Source organism: Amphibalanus amphitrite, unplaced genomic scaffold (assembly GCF_019059575.1).
Source record: "Amphibalanus amphitrite isolate SeventyFive unplaced genomic scaffold, NRLGWU_Aamphi_draft 000030F_arrow, whole genome shotgun sequence".
Classification (NCBI taxonomy): Eukaryota; Metazoa; Arthropoda; class Thecostraca; order Balanomorpha; family Balanidae; genus Amphibalanus; species Amphibalanus amphitrite.
The window spans coordinates 871,997-895,635 of NW_024881526.1; the positions used below are offsets into that span (position 1 = coordinate 871,997).

Consider the following 23,639-nt stretch of genomic DNA (forward strand, 5'->3'; position numbering starts at 1 on the left):
ATGGAACATGTTGTTCGACGATGTACAGAGGTCAAGGTCAGGGTCAAGGTCAACCTAGGTCATCTAAGATAATTGCGTTTTAGGCAAGCTGAATTTACTTTTTGTGAAGTTTTTTGACTGCATTTTTGGTAAAAGCTTCTCAGATCATGATTTCATGTGATATGGACCCAAAAACAATCGGTGCACACATCAGTTTACACACAGACACACACAGACATACAAACACATATAACTGACCTTGACCTAACTTGACCTGAAATGACCTCAGCAGCAAAATTCTGGTCGGGTAGTGTGACAAAGAGGTTCTAGCTGGTTTGGCACCAGAAAACAGCATCGTCATCGGTATTTGATAAGCAGCGCACTTGATATCCAACGGTGACCCAAAACATCAACATTTTTTAGTTTGACCTGACCTGGAAGGTCAATGACTGACCTGAGAAGGTAAAACTGGGTATCATTGGATTCGTCTCTTCCCAAAGAATCTTTTTGGTCTTTACTGCTAAGCTCTATCTCCAACAGGAACGAAATGGCGCGGGGGGGGGTGGCAACCACCCCCCCCCCCCATGTGCGTTCTAGGATGGGAAAATGGCATGTGCGGGCGAGGGTTAAAGCAGTTCTACTGGAAAATAATCAATTTAAGAGAAACCGTCTAATGCAAATTCAAAGAAGGTATTCAATCTGGACAAAATCTTCAACGAATCATTCATTTGAAAACAAGCAAAGCGTAACTGCAATAGGTACACTTTTTGGCAAAGTGGCATTAACAATGTGCAAGCCTCTGGATCATTTGAGTGGCACTCGACTTAACTCATCGCACCTTTGATCACACTCTCACATCACCATCATTTCTCCGCTCGAAACGACCTAAACACGAGGTGACAAAGTCGTGAGCGGACCAACCCAAATATACACTGGGACCATGAATTGGCTCACGGACGTGCTCGTAACATTCTACTAGAAACGCTGACACCTGTGTTAATTAATAACGGGGAAGTATGACAAACATTTTCGTTATCATCGTTTCTGCAGACGCCAGTAGTTTCGGCTTTATTAGCTCTTCTGAGTGCGTAATCGTGGCGTCGGTATTGGCTCGGCTGTAAAGTGACAGCTAAAGAGAAAACACCGCTTTCTCCTGTTCGCGTATGTGACTTTAAACTAACTAATAAGTGTGATCACTGCTCCCGTTCAATGTGTGGGTTCAAGCTAGCTGTGGTAGTTCAGTCAATGCTTGATTTCACAGCTGATATGCACCTATTCGCTCTGTCTTTTCTCTCCCTAGCAAACCCTAGCAATTGTTCAACTGTTTCTTAACCCAGCCTGAGTTGTTAAGACGGTGATTACGTTCCCAACTGGCTCATTTCACTTCTGCCAATAAGTGAAGCGATAGACAAGGTCACATGACACTATTTCAGTAGTACGGTAGGTGCTCATTCACTCATCCGGACTTTATCCGACACTGACCAACTCCTAAGTACTCGCTGAAATACCGCCGTCAGTTCAGTCAAATACGTCAATAACTGTGCATTCTAAAAAGAGAAGTGTCCCTTTTTTGCCACTATAGTGCAGCTGATTGTAATCATGTTTGATGTTTTGCATTGTTATTTACTGTTATGATTTTCTTCCTCTGAGCTATACTGATCGGGGCGGCTGCCTTTCACTCGCTCATTTGTACCAAATTTGTATCCGCTCATTGATTCCTCGATTGTATGTGATGCTGGCGGTTCAACTGCAGGCACCCATCAGACAGTTGCTATAGCTAGGCCGAATGCAATCATTAGTCTTAGATACAGAGCAGAAAACCGGGGCCACGAATGGGGAATGACAAAGACGGGAAATCAGAGAAGGAAAATCGTCTCCCGTCTGTATGCCGCTTAGCGTCTTCCATCATTCCTTTTGCTACTGAGCACTTTCCCGTTAGCTATCAGTCCCGTCCATTTTCTCGTTACTCGTTTCTACCCAGTGGCGGATCGGGAGGAGCTTTGAGGACTAAAGCCTCTAGCCCGAGAAATATGCCATCCTGCGCAGCGACGAATCGGGTCGCTGCGACACTATCAAATCACGGTACACACAACCAACATCAGAGGAAAGGGAAGAGAAGACGTTGACTTGAATTTTCACTACATTTCCAATGTTCAGAACATGCCGCCCCCATTGCATTGGCCCCTGGCCGAATAAAATCCTGGATCCGCCCCCGCTTCCACCCCCACGTCCATCCACATCCCGTTCACATCCTGCTCCCCTTCCCATTAGTCCTGTTCTGAACGATTCAGTCCCGTTTCTTCCCTTCCGACCCGACGAACGACCGTTTCTCCTCGCAGATCATGTGTCGAACTCATCAATAGCCACCCCACACGTCAGCCCTCAGACTCGCCGCCGCACCAGCCGCATGTCATCAAGCCGGCGATGACGTAGACGATGACGTCACAACCTCGTGACCGTTCCGGGCGCAACATCAGACACATTACCTGGGCGGGCGCGGTGCCAGAGCGGGGCGGGGCGGCGGTGGGGGCGGGACCGGCCGTGCCTCGGACTCCGGCCGATGGCATGCGGCCGTTGGCGAAAAACAAACGGCCACAATCCGGCCACGGCACCGGAAAACGGAACGACAGCTGCTGGTTCAACTGGCCACCCCTTTGTGATGACATCGAGCTGCCACCAAACGACCGGGCTGGAAAGCGGCCGCTGGCCAACAATTTCTTTGTTTAGGTTGTTTGGCACGGGATTTTAAAAGGTAGATTAATTGTTTACTGTTGAGGTATGCTGGATAGGAAGTAGCGTCCCTTGCGATGCTAGATTTACTAGGGCACATGCCATCAATGTGGTTAAAACTGTGGGGATTCAGACTGAAACGAGACCCCAAAAGCGGTATAGAGATGACTGAATCCATCAAAGTAATTCATTGATGATCTTCTCCAGACATCTCAGTAGCGAATCATAAGATCATGCTTGGTCTGTCGAGGCTCCAGCTGCTATGGTGCGAAGCTGTTTTTGTGGCAACTTGCTCTTTTAAAACGACCAGAATGCTGCACGACACAACCAGTTCACTTGAAGACTGAATTCAACAGTAACTGTGGAGTAAAGCAGCGGACCTGCGTATTAACCTGCGCATGGTGGAATAGATTATACCACCAAGATCTCTCCTCATGACCGGGGCTCACTCCAGCGCGCCGTCTGCTTTCCAGATAAAGGACATTTCAAACCGAAAATATTCAAGATGGCCACTGATATTCACATGCTGACTACAGCCTAGCTGTGGAAGAATTCTTCATGAGCGTGATAAAATAATACAAATAAATTCGCGGTTTGAGATGCGTGACATGCACTTGAACACTTCCCACAAGGTTACCCTCATCACAGAGCGCTATTGACTGAACACTTGTATGCCAGGAATGCGTTTGCTGCGTGTCTTTGGCAGCGGCCGAGCGACTGTCCGGGCAGTACTCACCGGCCACCCGCGGGCGACCCTCAGCACCCAGTCGAGGAGAGGAGGGGAGAGACGAGGAGAGAGGGGGTGGAGCGGGGAGAGGAGCGGATGCACGCTCGGACGCTCGGCGGACGTGACGTGCATGGAATGTTCAGGAAGGCGGGCGCGGCCGGGCCGGCTGACCGCGCGGCGCACTGGCCGCCGGCCAAGCTGACCCGGAGGGCAGCTGCCGGACGCGCTGACGCCGCATTGACGTCCGCAGACGGAGGAACGCGGCGGCTGCGGCCACCGCACACGGCATCGGCTGCACCGGTTGAGGTGAGGGTGACTTCATCGGCGGAGACTTTACCGGTGGAGGCATAACCCGCCGACCGCAAAGCCCATCTGCTCGGAGAAAGGCCGGCTGTTCACCAGCACTAGGCAGAGGGATAGCCTGCCGACCGCACACGGACATATGCACCAGCGGTCGGCGCCGACTGCCGACCGCGCACACGGCCTACCACACCTGAACGGGGTCCGACCGCGCCGGCGCTGCTCGCCGATCGCATGAAGGCCATCTTCACGGGATGTGTCCTTCACCCTACACCTGCCCGAGGACCAACGTGCGGACTGCCCTGAGCACAGCTCGCGGCCCACGTGCACTTGGCCCAGCCGGCGCCGGCTTCGCAGGTCCCTCAGCGGCCACCTTCACGAGTGAAACTATTGGCCACCGACCGCACCACGCACACGGATGTTTGCATGCACTTGGGCATGGCTGGCCCAAGGCACATGCGTCTGCACACTCGGCACAGTGCACGCCGCGCGGACTCGGCAAGCAGCTGGACGAGGGATAACTTCAGCTCCCTTCATGCATGGGCAACGGATATCCGCATCGAACGAAAGGAACGGAGCGGATGGATTAGGAGAAAGCGGTATCTTCATTATCCTCCCTTGTCTACGCGTCGTTTGCTGTACGAAACAAATTAACAAGATTCAGACAACATGGACTGGATGCCGCCCGTGTATAAGAGGAACATCAACGGTCCAGCTATACTGCCCTGAATAACGCCAAACATAACGTCCAAAGCCGGGCACGACATGCCCCTTCATGGTCTGGCGACGTTCGGTGAAGTAATTTGGGAACCATGGTGAGACAAAATGGCACCTAACTTGACCAAGGATCCAAGTGCGGTTCCAAGTACGGTTCACAAAATCGAGAGCTTTGAAGTTGGTTGAGCTGATGGCTCTGATCATTCCGGAATCCGCGTTGGAAACGCCGTGACAACAAAAATAGATGACGGCGTCCTCCGTTGCATGGTGAGGAAAGTTCATCAAAAGTCAACACACGCGACCTACTGATTAACCGCACTCGACCTAATTCAATATACCCTGGCACTCGACTACATTACAGTTAAAAGTGGTTGTGATATATCAGCACCAATCATGTTTTGGCACCACTTGCATTGGCAAGATGCTGGCATTTCAAGGTTTTGAAATCAAGATAATGGCTGGAATGATGCTTGACCAGCTAAACGGCTCCAAAATAAGCCGCATTTTCGTAGAATTAAGAGCGGCTATCACAGTTAATTTGGAAAACATTGCTTTCCTGCGGCTCCAAACAACGGTTGTTGATTTTACGCACATATTTTCCGTGCCACAAGCAACACCGTCAGCCAAAATAGACTTCGTAAGCTGTTGTGACCGATCGAACAAGACAGGGAGGTTATAATCATGGCCTCATGGTACTGGCACCAGAGCACCCCTACTACCCCTCCCCTAAACTCCCCCATCCCAAGAGGCCCAAGCCGTCCACTCACCTGAGGTGTCCAGACACAGGCGGACGAGAGACTGGTGCGCGACTGGGACTTGGAGCGCGACTTCCACAGCTTCTTTGCCACCACGCGACTGCCGTGGTTGCTCGCCTTGCCCGTCTTCTGCATCACTGTGGAGAGGAAGCCACGTTTAGAGCCGTGGTGGCCGGCAGCGGCGGCCTGATGCGCCAGCGCCTGCTGCGCCTGGGCGCTGGGGGCGCGCGCGTGCGACAGCCGCCGGGCGAAGAAGCCCTGTTTGGAGGGGGAGGAGGAGGCGACCAGCGGGTCGGAGGAGGAGGCGCGGCGCGGCTCGGAGATCGCCACCGGCTGGCTGGGCGGCATCGCCACCACGCCCGGCTTGGGCGGCAGCGGTGGCGGCACGTCACCACCGCACGCGCCGCGGCCGGCCAGAAAATCGTCCACCGCGTCACAGGTCACGTCCAGACTAGTCCGCGCGCTGCTGTACAGACTGAACGGCGCCACTGTGGACGACTCGATGTCCGAGAGGGTGAGGTCGCGCGTGCCCAGGTCGTCACTGACGGTAATGGAATAGCGCGGGCTGAGCGGGTCGCTGCACCGCTCGTCAGCGCTCGCAGATATCTCACTCTCGGCCTTGGACAGTTTGCGCGTCGGCTTGAAGCCGTGTAACGCGCCGCGCAACGAGTCTAGAATGTACTGAGGTAGCGGCTCGCCCACTTGGATACCACGCCGTTTCTTCTTCTTCGCGTCATGATGCCGGGGCTCAGGCGGTGCGGCCGCTGCCGCCGCCGCTGCTACTGGCGCAGGCTTGGCGACCTTTGCTGGTGCGCGGGCCCGCTTTGGTGGATCGCTGAGAAGGGACTTGGGAGGCTCGTCGAGCTCCAGCGGCTTGACTTCCTCACTCATGTCCTCCAGAGTGTCGGGGTTGATTCGTTTCGACTTGATGTTGCGCAGCGTTTTGTCGTAGTTGACCGTCTTGAAGCGATCCTTTTTGTCCTTGTCGCGCGTGACCGAGTCGCGGCGCGCCATTTTGAGGTAGCGGGACAGCTTGTCGCCGAACCGATCCAGCATTGGCGACGGCTGTTCTGCGGACTCCTTTTTGGCGCCGTCCTTCTCACCGTGCTCGACATGGCGCAACTTGTGCTGCTCGTCGTCCGAGGGCGGCGCGCCGGCGTGGGTCACCGAGTCCTTGCGCGGCACAGTGTGCGACGAGAGGTCGCCGAACACGCCCACACTGGTGAATCCGGGGGTGACAGCGGTGGCACCCCTGTCCGGCTCGGAGCGCGAGTCGATCACCGACAGCGGGCTGAGCGGCGTCTCCGGCGTGCTGACCTCGGCCTCGGTGCCCTTGCCGCTGTCCGTCTCGACAGGAGGCAGCGGCGGCAGCGGGTCGTCAGGGCGCGCCTCGGTCTGCGTGCCCACGCAGCGCACCAGTTTCTTGGTACCGTCCTCGAGCAGTGCCTCGAGCTCCTCGCCGACGGTGACCTCTCGCTCGCGCTCCTGCCGCTCGCGGTCCTGATGCTGCCGTTGCCGTAGTCGCTGCTTCAGCTCCTCGGCCGCCTCGGCGTCGAATCCGACGGGCGTGATGCGGCTGCCGGCAGAGAAGGTGCGGAGCCCGGCCGAGCGCTGGTAGGCCTCGGCGCTGGCCCCGTACGGCGCCGCCTGAGCGAACATCGGCGACGCCGCTAGGCCGGGGTCCTCGATCACGGTAACCTCCTCGTCCGAGGCGGTGAGGCTGTCGGCACCCAGCGTGGTGGGCGTCTCCGGCACGCTGGAGCTGGCGTCCACCACGTCCAGCGCGTCCACAGCCCGTTCGACGGTCCGCGCGCCATCGCCGGCGGCCGCTGCGGCGCCCTCCTCCTCGTGCTCGTGCTTCTTCTTGGGCCAGGGCAGGAAGCTCTTCTCCTTCTTGCAGACGGCCTGGAAGTTCTGCTCGATCTGATGGATACCGGCTGCGCCGTGCTCGGGTGACCAGCCCTCGGGGATGAGCCGACGACCGGCGTCGGCCATGTAGCGCCATGTCTTGCGCGTGAGCAGCCAGCGCTCGCCGTGCGCCGGCTTCTCCTTGGAGGAGGCCATCCGGCACGTTCACACACTGACACCTGCACGTGCCGGGGCGGCCGGCCGGGCGGCGCGGCCGGGCCGAGAGGGCGGCTCCAACTGGCGCGCGGGCGCGGGCGCGGGCGCCCCCGGCCGACGCGACACGACCACGCCACTTGGCCTAGCGTTTACCGGCGGCGGAGCTGAGAATAGCCGGCCGCTCGGCCCGCCTGCCAGCGGCCAGTGCGGGCTTTGTCATATACAGCGGCTGCCGGGCGCGCCGACAGCCCATTAAACTCGGACAACACGGCGATTGGCTCGCTCAGGAGGTCCGCCAGTCCGCACGGACAGCGAGTTTGAGTTCGCACCGCCAGCGACGCCACTTTGATTACCCCGCGAGGAAGACACCGTCGCCATGTAACCGGTGAGGGTGACGCTCAGGCTGAGGTGCACCGCCTCCGCGCCGCACCGCTCGCCGCGCTAGTCTTCTGGGCGGTTCCGCGCCGGGGAAGCATGATGGGATGCTCGGATGGTGATGGGGCTGTTGACGGAACATGAACGGAAGGGGTGTAACAGACATCACACAACAATCACATTTCACGCACAAGATGTGAGGCACAATGCGACGCATACAGTATACACTACGTGGTATTGTGTGTGTGTATGTACGCTGCGTGGTGCTGTGGTAAGATCGACGATCAACATGCTGCATGCACATTTGAAGTGAAAATACACACACATTTTTGTGCATTAATCATGGCGCTTTGGGGTGGGATGGTGGTCGAATGGGCCTCCCCTGGGCTATTCACAAATAACTCGCGCAAGAAGCGATCGACCGCCACGAACATTTCAGTGCCCTCGGAGTTAATCAATTCTACACAATATCTATAAATGTAATGATCCTGACTCATGACCTTTGACCTGTGACCTGTCTCTCGAGACCATATCAAGCCGGAATCGCGATTCGACCCATGTCAGCGTACATTTCCCAGTTTTTTTATAGTTGCAAACGTTCCAACGTGTGAAATGCTGTTTGTTCAATACACTATTGTGGGTGTCAAGGTCACATTAAGGTCAAGTCAAGGTCATTGACATTAGATGACCGTGGTTCACTTTTTGAGTTTTGCATATTTCGAGGGAGCTGATTTTGAACTAAGCACCCACTTAAACTTTTGAGAATTAATTTTGGTATAAATGCTATACATATGTAAGGAAGCTATCCGTGATGGTTTACACTTCTTATGTATAGCCGGTGGGAGGCCTACTGATTGACCTCACCTGACCCGACCCGACCTACCACAAATGCATGAACACATCATCTTCGATCGAATCTAACATGAAAGTTTGTTATGAGAACCCCGAGAAAAACCTATAACAATCTCACATTACGATGTTCTAACAGGTCCTGATTTTCCCTGACTTCTTTGGTACTTGACCTGACCTGGAAGGTCAACCAATAACATTCGACCTTAAAATTGTGCATCATTGGCTTTCTCTTACCACGGGCAGCACGCTCGTTCTTTTTTTCCGCGAAGCCCTCGATCAGACGCCAAACGTCTGGGGGTTCCAGGGATCCCCCTCCCCACAAACGTTAGACGTTGTTAAAAAAACAATACGGACGGGGGATAAAAAATGGCTGAAAAGTTCTGTACAACTAAATATATTTAAGATTAAGGAACATGTTCACGGATAAAATTGTTGTGGGCCAACCATCAGCAGTTTTGCCTTATTAGTTTTCTGGCGGATCTGTCAGGAAAAGAAAAAAAGAGGGTAACATATACATATATCATAGGGTCCATAAAAGCCCAACACTTACATCGTCCCGCTTAACCCTCGCATGTGTATGGGGGTCGGATGGACCCCTCCATGGTTTTTCGCAAATAACTCGCGTAAAAAGCGGCCGATCGCGACGAAACTTTCAGTACCCTCGCATTGATTAATTTTACACCTACCCTGAAAATTTCATGACCCTGACCCCAATGACCTTTGACCTGTGACCTCTTTTCCGAGACCATGTTTGGCCGGAATCACGATTACGTGTATGTCGGCTCGCATTAGCCGCGCGTTTGCAAGCTTTTCGTGGTTTAAAACGTTCAAACATGTGATTTGATGTTGCTCCCATGCATTAGGGTGGGTGTCAAGGTTACCTGTAGGTCAGGTCAGGTCAGTGACCTTTGGTGACCTCGGTTCACTTTTTCGAGTTTTACATGTTTCTAGGCTAGTTTTTGGAGCTGAATTCAAATTTAGCGACCATTTGAACATTTACGAAGTAGTTTTGGTGACTTCGTAACATGTTACGAAGCTGTCAGAGGCGGTTGACACGTACTACGCATACCCGTCACGACGCCTACTGGTTGACCTGACCTGACCTGACCCGACCTGGTCAAAATGCTTAAAGACATCATCTGTGAACAAAACTAACACGATATTCGTGATCAGCACCCCGAAAAACCCCTTAGCAGCCACACTTTACGACTTTCTAAGTCCCGATTTTCCCGATTTTGGGTCATTGACCTGACCTGGAAGGTCAACCAATGACCTAGGACCTTAAAATTTGGTACCATCGGCTTCCTCTCGTCACGGGCAACACGCTCGTTTTTTTTTTCGCGAAGCTCTAGCTCGATCAGGGGCCAAACAACAAGGGGGGTCCCACCGACCCCCCCCCCCCCCCTCCCCTACACATTAGAAGCTGGCAAACGCCGAACACATGCGAGGGTTAAAACGACGTAGGTACTAGGTTTGCCTAAAGATGTGCCGATTGTCGGAGAACTGCTCAGTGCTCACGTCGGCTGATACTTTCACTGCTGGTCAATGGTCATATCACTCATATGCTATCGGCCAGCTCTTCGAACCTCTCGTCTCGCCCGTTGCTCAAAGTCACTTTTTTGTTCCCGTTGAACAGGTTATTGCTAATGACTTCTACTTACTTGACCTTTACCCTTAAAAATACAAATGCATTCAGCAATGTTGTCCAATGTTCATGGAAAAATAGTCCAATAACTTCACGGTTTTGTAATATTATAAATATTGGGCTTATATTTGATTGGCGATTTGCCTCAAATTCTCGCGTTTTGGCCAATGGTCAACTTGGTCAAAAGCATGGGCGCCGCCACCGGGGGGGACGGGGGGGACGCGTCCCCCCCACTCTCAGAATGGAAGGGGGACGTCCCCCCCAAACTCATTACGGAGCGAGCGAAGCGAGCGTAGTCTTTCGGGACATTTCTGAATTCTGAGTATGAGCGGCCGGCCGTGGTCATGCTTTTGCGATACTTATATCTCAGAAACCACTTGATTGATTTACATGCGGTAATTTTTGTAGGGCAGCTTCATTCCTTCTAACAAGTATTGAACTATTCTCAATGCATGTGGGTGACCCATTATGCACCTGCCACGTGAAAAACGAAGAGGTCAGTTTTGTAACAATTATAATATCTCGGTAACATACTGGGCCAATTGCGCTGAAACTTGGCATGTAGGTAGGCACCCACTAGGCAATGCATATCCTTGACCATGTGCCACAGTTGGGGGTGCTGCTGCACGTGCGCACATGCAGGGGCCGATTCCAGATCTCGAGAACGGCTGAACCGATTATGCTGAAAGTTGACACATGGTTAGGGAGTAGGGACCGGTTAGTAGGGTGCAGTGCACAAGTTGGTTGGAGGTACCCCCTCGCAATTTCGTACGTGCAAGGCCCACCCCTCGCTCGCTCCGAATTGGTCGCCCCAAAAGGCGTTTTACTGGCTGTTTTCCTACTCGAAATTTGATTAGGCCCTTCGGTCCAATGAGACCATTTCAGAGCGGGAAGGATGAAAGAATCAGTGGGAGACATTGGTCCGGGCAGCCACGCCAGTGAGCCACTTGGGCTGAACCCGACCAATTGAACAATGAACAGGCAGCCCAGCCACTGGCACTCACTGTACCCGGCAACGGACTATACCTAGCTCCAGTGGAGTCATTCCCGCATGGGATAAAGTTGCCCGTCCAGCCCGGAGCAGGGGATCGCGGCGTGGAGGAGAAGGATTTGACTGTCCTGAGGATGGAAGAGATGGAACGGTGCCGAATCTGAGAGGGTCCAGGAGGTTTAGATACTCAGTATATGGGGTATGGGCCTACATGCATTGGTCTGACCCTTGCCACCTCGGCCAACAAAATCTCCAGCTCTTATCCGACCCGTCATCGCGGAACTGCCGATTTTTGATATCGTGATCAACGTGTGTCGCATAACACGACTGGCAGAAAACGGGCATAATATATTTCGTCTAACTAGCCAAGAGCATGACTTTAAACAAATCCGACCTCGGAGTCAAAATCCGAACAATTTCGAAGACTTCAACTCCGACTCTGGCCAAAACTGTCACTCCGACTGATTCCGGCTCCGACCCCACAGTTCTGCAGTCACACTACACTAAATTGTCAGCTTCTAAGAAATAAGCTATACCTATACCGTTGACAGGACCACAAAACTTTGAGGCGACTTGACTACTTGACTTGGTGACCTGACCTAAAGTTTTCAGGTATCAAACTTGTTAAACGGGCTGCAAAATTCGTATTTTGGAGCAGTTTTGCCTGATGTTTTTTTTTTGCCAATTTTCGCGGCGCTTCGCGCCGATTCATGCACAAGCCAGAAAGAGAGATTGTAACTATACAACGCCTCCTCCCCCACGCGGGTATGCATTACCTATGCAATATGCATTACCTACCGATCAGATTAGTGGCATACATCAGCAATTATACCCTGATAGAACACTAGAGGCTTTGCCGTGTCAAAATTGAATCGGACATCAAATGTGTATATAGTTAGGTACTCGGTGGGAATTCGGTCTCGGGTCTACAGCCATTACTTAAAGGAAATACCTAAACTACTTTCCTCAAACCAGTTGTTTTGCCACAGGTTTATGAGTTTTTATGCTTAAAATGGTCAGGAAATAGCATAATGAATATTTGCAAAAGGATTTTATTTTTATTCTTACATAAGAAGTTAAGAACCAATTACCGTCTTTCGTAGAGGCCTGATATTGCAGCGGAAGCTGATTACGCGTTGGCCAATCATATTACGTAGTTCAAACCAGCTGAATGCTGATTGGCTGGCATTTTTCCGTAAGGGAATGGATTTCTCGGCAAGGGTCTTCAAAACCCAAGTCTTCAAACCTAAAATCGATACCGATATCTTTGGCTAGGGTGATCGTTGGGCCATAAAAGCTCCTGATTTGTTCTTGTCTCAGCTGCTACAAAACTGTTACTTCAGTTCAAAACCCAACGTTAAAAGTGGCATATTTGCTTTAAACTTTGAATGCATCGGGCCGAAAAAGCCACGGTAAGAATGCCTACTTTTGGGTTTTCAGTCGGTCAGTCCGTCCCCCCCAGTCAAAAATCCGTGGCGGCGCCCCTGGTCAAAAGGACAAAAAGACGTAAACCTCTTTGGATTATGGACTATGGTTGCATAGTGAGTAGTGACGGCCTAAAAATGGTTAGGTGTGTGCTCATTTGGTACTCGCACTACCTTGTTTTTCACAAACAGGACAGACTTCGATGTGGAGGGGACAAATAAAAGTTGTTTTACGATTGCCCGACTGTAGTCACGATTTCACGAGGTTATATTTCAGTGGCCATAACTTGCTAATATATAACTTGATAATAACTTGATGATAACTTGATAACTTGCGAATAACGCATTTTTTTAGGGTAGGCTCTTCCGGTCTAATGAGACCATTGCGGAACTGGATGATAGGAATTAGGGGGAGACATTGGTCTGGGCGGGCACTCGGGTGACCCGTCGGGACTGAGCTCATCACGTGGACAGGCCACCCAGTCCCCGGCCCTGGCGGTCACCGCACCCTACGGGCGTGCTCCTAAGGGAGATGCCCGCATGGGATAAAGTTGCCCGTCCAGCCCCGAAATCGGGGTGACGGCGTGGAGGAGAAAGATGACTATTCTGACTCTGGAGGATGGAGACAGACGGTGTTCTCTATTGTCTGCCCCATTCCTTTTACCCAAGTCAGACTTTTCTTGATATACTTATCTGGGTGACCATCAAGACACATGCTACATGTAACATGAGGAATGTCAATAGGTTCTGCTTAGAACAACTTTGAAATCACTTCGCCGATTTGCGTTGAATCTCAGTTCGCCGCTTGACAGTAGCCGCTATCACGACGGCCATCTGGAGTGGTACACATCTGGTGCACATTTGGTGCAGATTAGGTGCAGATTTGGTCAAATTAGGTTCAGTGTGTCTCTTAGTAGCTATCAGCTATAGGGTTGCACTAATTGCTTATATGCACTTGCTTTGTCATATTATCAGAGAGTATCATCGCTTAACACTGAAATAAATGCATAAAATAAAGATATTTGCTGTAAAAGAGATAAGGTGCAGAGTTGGTCAAATTAGGTGCACTCGCCGGATAGTCCGTCGTGAAAAGGGCTAATATGTATCCTGGTTTGGGTGCCACTGAACGATGCACATGCACAGTAGGTACACAATACACATAACCTTTTTGAGAGGTAGACAGCCGAATCGCCGAAACCAGGTATGTAACCGATTCGCCGTAGCCGACCTAATTAAAGCCAGTTTAGATATCAGGCATGACATGACTCGAATTCAGCGAAACAGCAAGCGCTCCGCAGTCAAACTTTGATCACGGGAGCGATGTTGGCATCACCACCGCGTACTATCAGCCAGGCCAGACTAGCCACGTCATCCTGCACGGCATGTCTTCTAAACTTCACGTCATCCCTTTGACTGACGTCTGATCAGTGATGTGGGGTACTCGGGCGCTCCTGCAGCACCTTAGCGGCACTTGATCGCTTCCCGATCCGCCGACCGGTGGCTCTACTCGTTCGACGGAGCGGCAGAGTCGGCATCGACGGCCTACCCTGTTGGTTTTGGCTCGCTGCGGCATTTATTTAGTATCTGTGTTTTTGCCGCGGGACAGGCTCGATCAGACGGTAGGCGTGCATACGGCGGGATCAGGCGGGATGGAACGGCTGGTACAGACAAGGGTAGTGGAAGATTGGAGAGGATGGAACGACTGGTACAGACAAGGGTAGTGGAAGAGTGGAGAGGATGGAACGACTGGTACAGACAAGGGTAGTGGAAGAGTGGAGAGGGTGGAACGACTGGTACTTACAGGAGTGCAGGGATGGAACGACTGGTACAGACATGGGTACTGGGTAGTGAAAGAGTGGAGAGGGTGGAACGACTGGTGTACTTACAGGGGTGGTGGAAGAGTGGAGAGGGTGGAACGACGGGTACTTCCAGTACAGGGGTGGAGAGGGTGGAACGACTGATACTTACAGAGGTGGAGAGGGTGGAACGACTGGTACTTACAGGGGTGGAGAGGGTGGAACGACGGGTACTTACAGGGGTGGAGAGGGTGGAACGACGGGTACTTACAGGGGTGGAGAGGGTGGAACGACTGGTACTTACAGGGGTGGAGAGGGCGGAACGACTGGTACTTACAGGGATGGAGAGGGTAGATAGCTGGTACTTACAGGGATGGTAGAGATCTCACTTCTTGCAGGAAAGAGGTGATGGATATCATATGGATACAAGGGACGGATGAATATGAAGGGCGTACGACGATCTGTCTGCAGTCGCAAGGGCTGATGCTCTTTTTCGCCCATATGACTTATCTATCTTTATCATCCTTGTGAGTTTTAGCATTGTCTCGAGGTATGTGCTCCTTTTAATGATTTTGCTGACTTCAACCAACTCAGAATTAGGAAGAAAGGGAAGAATTAAGCAAACAGCCATGAATAATAATTTATTGTGTTAATCTGTCACATTTACCTACATGTGCCGTATGATCATGAGGTCGAGGACGGAGTTATCAGCTTTACGGTTGATGAGTAGCGCAGTAGGTATTGGGGGCCTAGCTGTTGACCGCATGCAGTAGTCCGCTGAGCCTGAATTTCCGATTGCTAGTTTTGTTAGATTAGGCTCTTTCGGTCTAGAATGACCATCAGAGCCATACAAGAATTTAAAGGGACATCAGTCTAGGCGGCCATTCTATAGTACACCACGTTAAGTCAATAATGATGGACGGTCTCCCACGCAGCCCGCAAAAGGTCACCTCCGCATCGCACTACGGACCTGCTCCTGAGGAGCTACCCATGTCGGATCACGTATGAATGTGACCGTCCAGCCCGGGCCAGTGGTGCGTGGTGTAGCCGGTAAGAATAGTTTAAGCGCCCTCATGTTGGATCAGAGGGTTTGAAGAACCTGACTGCCGAGCCCAAGGGGATCTATAGTATTGCCGGGCCCAGCTCCGAACATAGCCCAGCACAGCGGCAACGCAAGCGCCAGCACCTCTGAGCTGTAAGGTACCGAAGCTCTGGTTCGCCTCTTGGCCACAGGGCGGCGATGCTGCATGGGGATTGGAGAAGGTTCGCTGCCAACTCGCCACCAGCTTCTGTAAACACGCCCGAGCAGACAGACGGCTAGCCTGCACGTCGAAAGACGGTAGTAGATTGTAAGCGCTCGTAGGCTGGCTTCTCATGGGGTGCTTTGTTCATGTATGAAATCCTGACAGCTGCTGATTGGACATCTTCTACTGAGCTCCGTTATGCCCCTTCGGTCGGATAAGACCATTTCTCAGGACCATGCATGAGATGAAACTGAAAGCATATGTCGGAAAGCCTTGGTTGAATGCGACAATCGAAGGATGCATCGCCGCTTTTGAACTCATCCCATGAGGAGGCAGGCACTGATCGATGGGTAGGCTAACGACCCTCCCAAAGTAGGGGAGAGTGGGGTAAGATGCCCAGGGTGCAGGAAAGACGCCCCACCCCCTCTAGCGGCGAAACAAAGAATCGGACCTGGAAATTAATGTTCTTAGCGTAAAGCGGAAGCCTTCCTTGTTAACTGCACAAAAAATTGCGAAGCTCAGTTGGGCAAAGGCTGGCTGATGATTGCATGTTTTTTATTTGCTGCTTTCAAAAAAATATTTTGGTGTCAAAACATTGTAAATATCAAAGAAGGAAAATAATTTTTGCGTCCCTTGCTATAGTCGTGATACATTAGCATGCGTGTACTGTGTCCCAAACAGTTTGTTTCAGGGTGTAGTTTTATGGCTAACAAATTGTACTGATTTAATGTTACTTCGGTATCCTTGGGGTAAGATGCCCCCTGTCCTGATGGGGAAAGACGCCTCCCTAAATCCGTAGGCTGTCCTTCAAACAGCCCGTCAAATCATTTATTACATACTTTTGATGTATACAAAAGCCGATCTGGGACTATTGAGAGTCCAGTCCAGGGTGCTCCCCATGCCGGTCTCTCGGCCCACATAGCGGCTTTTTGGGCGGCATCTGTGATCTGACTCTGAGAGCCCTCACGACGGCCTCTGTGGGCCCCATTATTGGCTCCAGGGCCCCTCACGACATCCTTTAAGGGCTCCCAAGTTGGCCCCACGGGCCGCGCTGGCATCGGAGGTCCCCACGATGGGCTCGAGGACCCTCAAGCATCATGAAGACCTATAAGAGCCCCGCAGTGATCTCCGAACGCCACCACGGAGGCTTGTTTGGCCGCGCTGGACTATGATGGCCCTAACGATGACCTCTGAAGCTCCTTACGACTACTTTTGAGGGGCCTTATGATGACGTTTGGTGTCTACTGCAGGCTCGAAGGGACTACTGATTCGTTCAGGCGATTCACGTGCCCATTTATGTCACTTATAGTGCAGGGGGCATCTTTCCCAACGTCAGGGGGCGTCTTTCCTACCCTGTGGGGTAAGATGCCCCCTTTCACTTCTTCAGGAAAATGCTTAATAGCAAAAAAGTTAAAATATTTCAGGCACGAAAGTGTGATATTTTTGGAAAAAAATGATGTCGGCTTCCGTTGAAACTCCAAGTTTTTGCTTTCCCATCGTCATTTTCGATTAATATATGACATAGCAAAACCCTGGGCATCTTTCCCCACTCTCCCCTACGAATGGTCATCCAGAGGGGGCATGCTTCTTTCAAATATGTCATTCTGCGGCTGCCTGGGGCGGGGGCCCTGGGTGAGGCGAGCCACACAATGACTTTTAGCGCGGAAACAAAAACGAATGACCAAAGATGAAGGCGGCTTTGTTTCATGAAGATGAAAAGTAATGGTTATGCCGGCTCACTGCGACCTGAACGGATGGCTGGATCATGCAGATTGGGTGTTGCCGCCGCTATTTGCGCTGGGCTGGTCCCTGTGGTTGGCTGTTGAAGCTCAGCTTCCACCGACGACCACCAGACGGCACTTTGAGCACGAGTCAAGCGACTTGCTGGTGCCCTTCCCATGGACCGAGGTTCTGCGCCGCGCTCATATTATACCTACACGTATGAAATCACCTGACTTCTTTGATTCCTGTGAGGTAACAAGAGCCAGAGTTCTGATAAGAGTGGCTAGTGAAAACTTTTAACGTATGCATGTACTTACATTTATCAGAAAGACCTAATAGCCATCTCTGGAGCATGACCTGACCTCTCACTGTTTGACGCATCTGATCCCACTGCGCATGAAGGCGCATTGTCTCTTGACGTGCCGGAAAAGCAGCAGTTCTGTCTCTCAATGATCCATCATTGCTTTCGTCACGGCTAACACATCCGCATATCCTTACCTACTCTCACACCATTTCGTCATTTTCCATACTCGGGACAGTCAAACCCTCCTCCACGACAACTAATTCATCCTGTTCCGGACTGGACGGTCGCCTTTATCCCACGTGGGTAGCTCTCCAGGAGCAGGCTCACGTGCGGTGGGGTGACGTTTGCGGGGCTGGGTGGCTTGAATGCATCTTGCAACGCATCTTGTCTTCTTGGTGCCTAATAATGTGCTCTGAGTGATTAATCTGAATCCATTCTTCGCCAACTGGGATTCGAAGCCAATTATGTGGGCTCTTGTAGTTTTTACCTTTGAACTGACCTTGGTCTAATCTTTGACTTACTAGGGCAAAAAGGTGCTCCAAAGATCCGTCTTGTTGGGAGCATTCAGTTTCTATTGCCATTTTCTCCGGGTTTCTACGACTCTCCGCTCGAAAGTAAGTCAGGGGGCAGAATATATCCCCTCCCCCTCCCCCCACAGCGGGGCGCGTTTGACTGAATATCCCAGTGGGCAAGGGTTAAAATGTCATGGTAACTGCCACATCAGCACTAATTCGTATATGATGTATGTAAGATAAAAACACCAAAACCACCCAACGTTTCGTGCTATTCACTTTTTCAAGGGACACATTTTACAGGTAAAAATGTGTCTATCACCCTTGAAAAAACGAATAACACGAAACGTCGGGTGGTTTTGTTGTTTTTATCTTACATCATACACGAATTAATTTGTCTAAATCAAACAATCAACACATCAGCACTGTCACATCAGCCTGCGACATCAGTTCTGACGTTGCTATCAACTACATCACAACTGATATTGCCATCAAACACATCAGTGTTGACAATGCTACCAGCCACATCAGTACCACCATTGCCATCAATCTCATCACTATTACTTCGTTGCAGACGGCGGGCCGGTCGCGTTTCTGCAGCGGGCGCCGTCAGGACTCCACCCTCGGTTTACGTTCACATTACGGCCGGTTACGGCCTAAAGACGGAATAAATCACGTCGTAATAGACCAACGTGTTTGTCTTGGAGTCCAAATATTTCCATCAGACACACATGTTCAATATTTCCTTCCAGGAGATGGCCTGTCTTCTCTATTTCCGGTCCCGGAAGTCAAAGGCAAGGTATACACTGTATGCAGTCAGCAAAGGTTAATGTGTACGGTGCAGACAATGCCGGTTTATTGTTCCGCTTAGCTATCAAGCGCATCACGTAAACAACATATAAACACCGGCGGGGGAAGGGGTGGAATGGTTTGCAAACAACAAATAATTCTTGAGTAGTGGCAATACTAAAATCAAAATTTCTGACAGGAATTAGCCCGTATAGAAATTATGACAGTAGCAAATCAGAGTGCTTGCTTAGACCGTCTTCTACCATTCTCGGATGACAGACTAAAAAAAAAGCCACTCGTCGCCGCACAAACAAAGAAATCCCAAGCATTCTGAGAAATAACTTTCTTTTCAGTCCACTACCGTGGTACGTAAATAAGCAGCGAGGTAGAAACTATCACATCTGACATTATAGTAATCAGAAGTAAAAAAGTAATCAGAAGTGATCTCGGGACTCAGACTAGTACCAATAATTTGGAAGACGCCTTGATATCTATCGCCAGATTACTAGCGCATTTTCATCATTTAATGTTGTGTCATATGCAGTCATGAAATACCTTGAACTGAAATCAGCTGTTGTCTGTTTGGATCGTCGGTACTTTGTAATAAAACAGTCTGTGAACGAGGATCTAGACAAGGTTAAATATGTCATAAGTCAAGAATCAAGGGCGCACACAAGCACACCGCTCACCGCACCACACTTAAATCCGCACCAGACGAAGGAGTCTGCGCTGACAACATCTAGACAAAATTGCCATACTTTGCAGTCTGGCTCATGGCTATATCCATTGTGATTCTTAGGTCTGATTATTGAAGTTGAGCTCACTTCCATCATCCATGTGCCCAAGACATTGTGGGCGGCATCAATAATCAAACATCAATATCTTGCTTTGGCTCATTAGGGAGCATTCTATATTTCTATAATCTTTTAAAAATGATAAATAAGGCCTTGTTGATATTCTTTGCAGTTTGCGACCTTCTTCTTGACAAAGTTCAAGCTTCAATTTTCCCATTTTCACTTCAATCCTCTCCATTTGCTTTCCATGAACATTGAACATGTTACTAAAATACCTAATTTCCTGTGTTGATTTCATGCGCAATGTTTGTACTATTCGCGGCAGAAGCGTAACAAGACTTTGTGCCACCGATTTGGCAGCTAGGAAAAAACTTTGCCCGATAAAAAAACAATCATATGACGTAATCGATCCAAAAGCTTTAAATTGGAATTTTTAAACAATTAGCCAACTATGGGCCGAATGTTTGCCAATTTCGTGTACAGGGGCCCCTAATCTATGTCTTGCAACCAGGGTTGTATACCAATCAAGTCGATTGAATTGATTGATTTGATTCAACGCGTATTTTGAGTTGATTGGATTGAGTCGATTGACTTTTCGAGATGACTGGTTGACTGACTCGTTTGACTTTAGCGACTGGTTGACTGATTTGATTCCCGAAAATTAGAGTGACTCGTATGATTGAGTCGATTGAATGGAAAGTTGAAATAAGTTTTAGTGGACAAAAAATAATGACACCAATTGATGACATCAAAGATCACAAAACTACACTGAAAACTGCTTGTCATCACAACTGCAATATGGGGTAGATGGCCAAATAAAGAACAGGGCCTAAACATGAACAGCCAACTTTGACTTTCAACTGCAATAACTGCTCCAATCCTGTGATAGAACCTGGCCATGGATGAGATAATACCTGGCGATGCACCTATACCCATAGGCGGCGGAACGGGGGGGGGGGGGCACCGGGGCACCGTGCCCCCCTTGAATTCTGCAAGGGGGGCACCAATAGCAAGGTGCCCCCCTTAAATTTGATGTATTAGTACCAGGGGCGGATTCGGGAAAACTCTAAGGGGAGGTTCATGAATCGAAGTGGTGCCCCTACCTATGCCCAAAATTAAAACCTCAACGGATTTCGGCCACTTAATTTTGGTGGTGCCCTATTTTCAGTTTTTTTCTTTATTTTTGGCTAGTCATGTGATGACTGGTGCCCCTGCTAAGCCGCTGGTGCCCCTGGAAAGACTGTGGTACCTACCTACCCTGCCCCCTGACAAGCCTACGGTGGGCCCTGACATGACTTAGGTGCCCATGGGCCCTGACAGGCCCGTGGTGCCCCTGACAGGCCTGTGGTGTCCTTGCTAGGCCTGTGGTGTCCCTGGGCCTTGGCAGGTTTGTGGTGCCCCTGTTAGAACGCAGGTGCCCTTGACAGGTTTGTGGTGCCTCTGACAATCCTAAATTGCCAACGACAGGCTTGTGGTGCCCTTGACAGGCCCATGGTGCCCTTGCGAAGCCGGTGGTTCCCCTGCGAAGCCGATAGTGTCCCTGACAGGCCTCTGGTGCCCCTGGCAGGTCTGTGGTGCCCCTGGAAGACCTGTAGTGCTTTTGCTAGGCCGATGGTGCTCCTGACAGGCCTGTGGTGCTACTGACAGGCCCGTGGTGCCCCTGCTAGGCCTTTGGCACCCCTGGCGGGCCTGTGGTGCCCCTGTCGGCTGTCAGGCCTGTGGTGCTCCTGGCAGGCATGTGGTGACCCCAGGCCCTAAGTCATGACCCATGTGACCTCCACCCTGGGATTCGCCACTGATTAGTACTGCGATGGCTTCTTGGGAATTATACATGTAGGATAAATGGAATTTATCAAACGACAATAAGGAAGAGACAAACACATAGGTACTTGAGGATCAGCTTAAAGTTAACCACACATACGGGCAGGGGTGTAATTTTCCTAAAATGATTGTGGGTGCCCAGCTGTAGGGGCGCCCGGCGCCAGGCCGTTTTGGGGCGCGATAGATATTCTTTATGTGGGAGCCTAAATTAACACCGAATTTGATAACATTGCTAGCCGAATGGCGCTTCAAGTGACGTGTCTGACTAAGCAAATACACGCCTAAAAGTGGAAACTGACCGGAAGGACGTAAAAAATATGTAGAGAGGCGCCATCCAGTAGGAGGGGCACCAAATGTGGAGGCGCCAGACGGTTACGACTTACGAGGGCGCCGTGAGACGATGAAAAGGGCGCCATTCTCTTAGGAGGGCGCCGAGTGATTGAAAACGCTATGTGGTCCAGGGGCGCTAAGAGGCCAGAAGGGCGCCGCACAGTCAGTAGTGCTACGTTGGTGGGGACGTGGGGGCGCCAGATGGTTACGAGGGCGCCTTGAGATCATGAAAAGGGCGCCATTCTCGTAAAAGGGTGCCGAGTGATTGAAAACGCTATATGTGGTTCAGGGGCGCTGAGAGGCCAGAAGGGCGCCGAATAGTCGAGGGATGCGCGGTGAACAGAGACCATAAGGACGCGCGACGGTCAGGAGGGCGCCGTTAGACCATGAGAATGGCGTGGTGCTGTCAAAAGTGCGCCGTTCTCCCAGAAGGGCGCCGAGTGATCAAAACGCTATCCATGAACGCGAGACGGTCAGGAGGACGCCGTTAGAGCATGCGAAGGGCACCGTGCTCTCGAAAGGACGCTTGCAGCCTTGTAAAAGACTTGTGGGTGCCTTTTCATCATTGTGGGGGCATACTTCAGGATTGTGGGTGCATATGCCCCCACAAAGAGATATAAAATTAGGTACACCCCTGCATACGGGGGTGAACTGCCATTTTCGTTTGGTAAAAAAAAAAATTATCGTTTCAGGGCTGTGACGAAAAATAAGTGGCCTAAATCCGATGAGAAAACAGGATTTGGGGGTACCCTAGGTTTGGCTCCTTGAGCCATGGTGCCCCCCTTGTCTCAAATCGTTCCGCCGCCTATGCCTATACCTACCTTTCTGCACTCAGCAGGAAACTTTTCTTTAATCCAGATGATAAAGTGCAAGGCCCTATATACTAATAAAGTGTGATTAATTAATAATTCACACCTCCACATCTCCTCAGAAACAACCAGGGGGAGGCACTCGCCTTGGCCGTATATGGGCCAGAATGTCTAACGATTTCCGCCATGTTGTGTATACCAAAGTCTTGAAAAGTAATCTTGGAAAAGTTGATCACTGCAATCAAACTGCAAGCATGAAGCAGCAGCACTTTCGAGTAGTGTACCTCTCACTTAACTGCACCTCTGCTACCGTACATGCAATTTATATTTCTGGTATACACAACATGGCGGAAATCGATAGACAAAAACAAGTCACCAATGCTCCTTCCAGTATATATTAGAGTTCAGTGGAAACAACCCACTGAACTCTATAAATATCTGAAACCCCTACAAAAAATAACTGAAACAAAAGCGTCGTTTTCGTCTCGTTAATTACGTTTACGTAAATTAATAGCTAATTTGCTGCATTGTTTAATTTGCAGCAGAACGTTTGTTGATCCTTTTTTCCTGAGAGCCTAAGCATAACATATTTAATATAACGAGGCTTGAAATGATCTCACGCATGTCAAAGTGTTTTTATTTAAGGCAAAATAAATATCTAAAACAGTAAAACAAGCTTTCGGCATTACGCCATCATCAAGTTTGAATAAATTAACATGTTTTTGATTTTCAAAAGCTAGAGCACAATCATATTGTTCCAGGCATCCTCATAGCAGCTCACTTTTTTAAACGTATTGCAATACGTTGCAAATAGTGTGGTACATTGCACATGGCAAGTAAATAATGTACAACAATGTATCATTACGTACGCTACAACATGACATGCACACAATATATCATAGGTACAACAAGGTCAATAAATCTCATCTCAACATCAGCCGCATACATCATCAACACCC

The 23,639-nt window shown here is 50.5% G+C and overlaps 1 protein-coding gene across 1 annotated transcript in view; it reads right to left on the reverse strand.

Annotated features, from left to right (window-relative positions):
- The window catches only part of LOC122367034, a 51,359-nt gene extending 44,087 nt beyond the window's left edge, over positions 1–7,272 (reverse strand). Inside the window, exon 1 of the mRNA XM_043339804.1 lies at positions 5,221–7,272. Coding sequence (XP_043195739.1) covers positions 5,221–7,272 — 2,052 coding nt within the window. The remainder of the gene's footprint in view (positions 1–5,220) is intronic.
- Between the last annotated feature and the right edge of the window lie 16,367 nt (positions 7,273–23,639).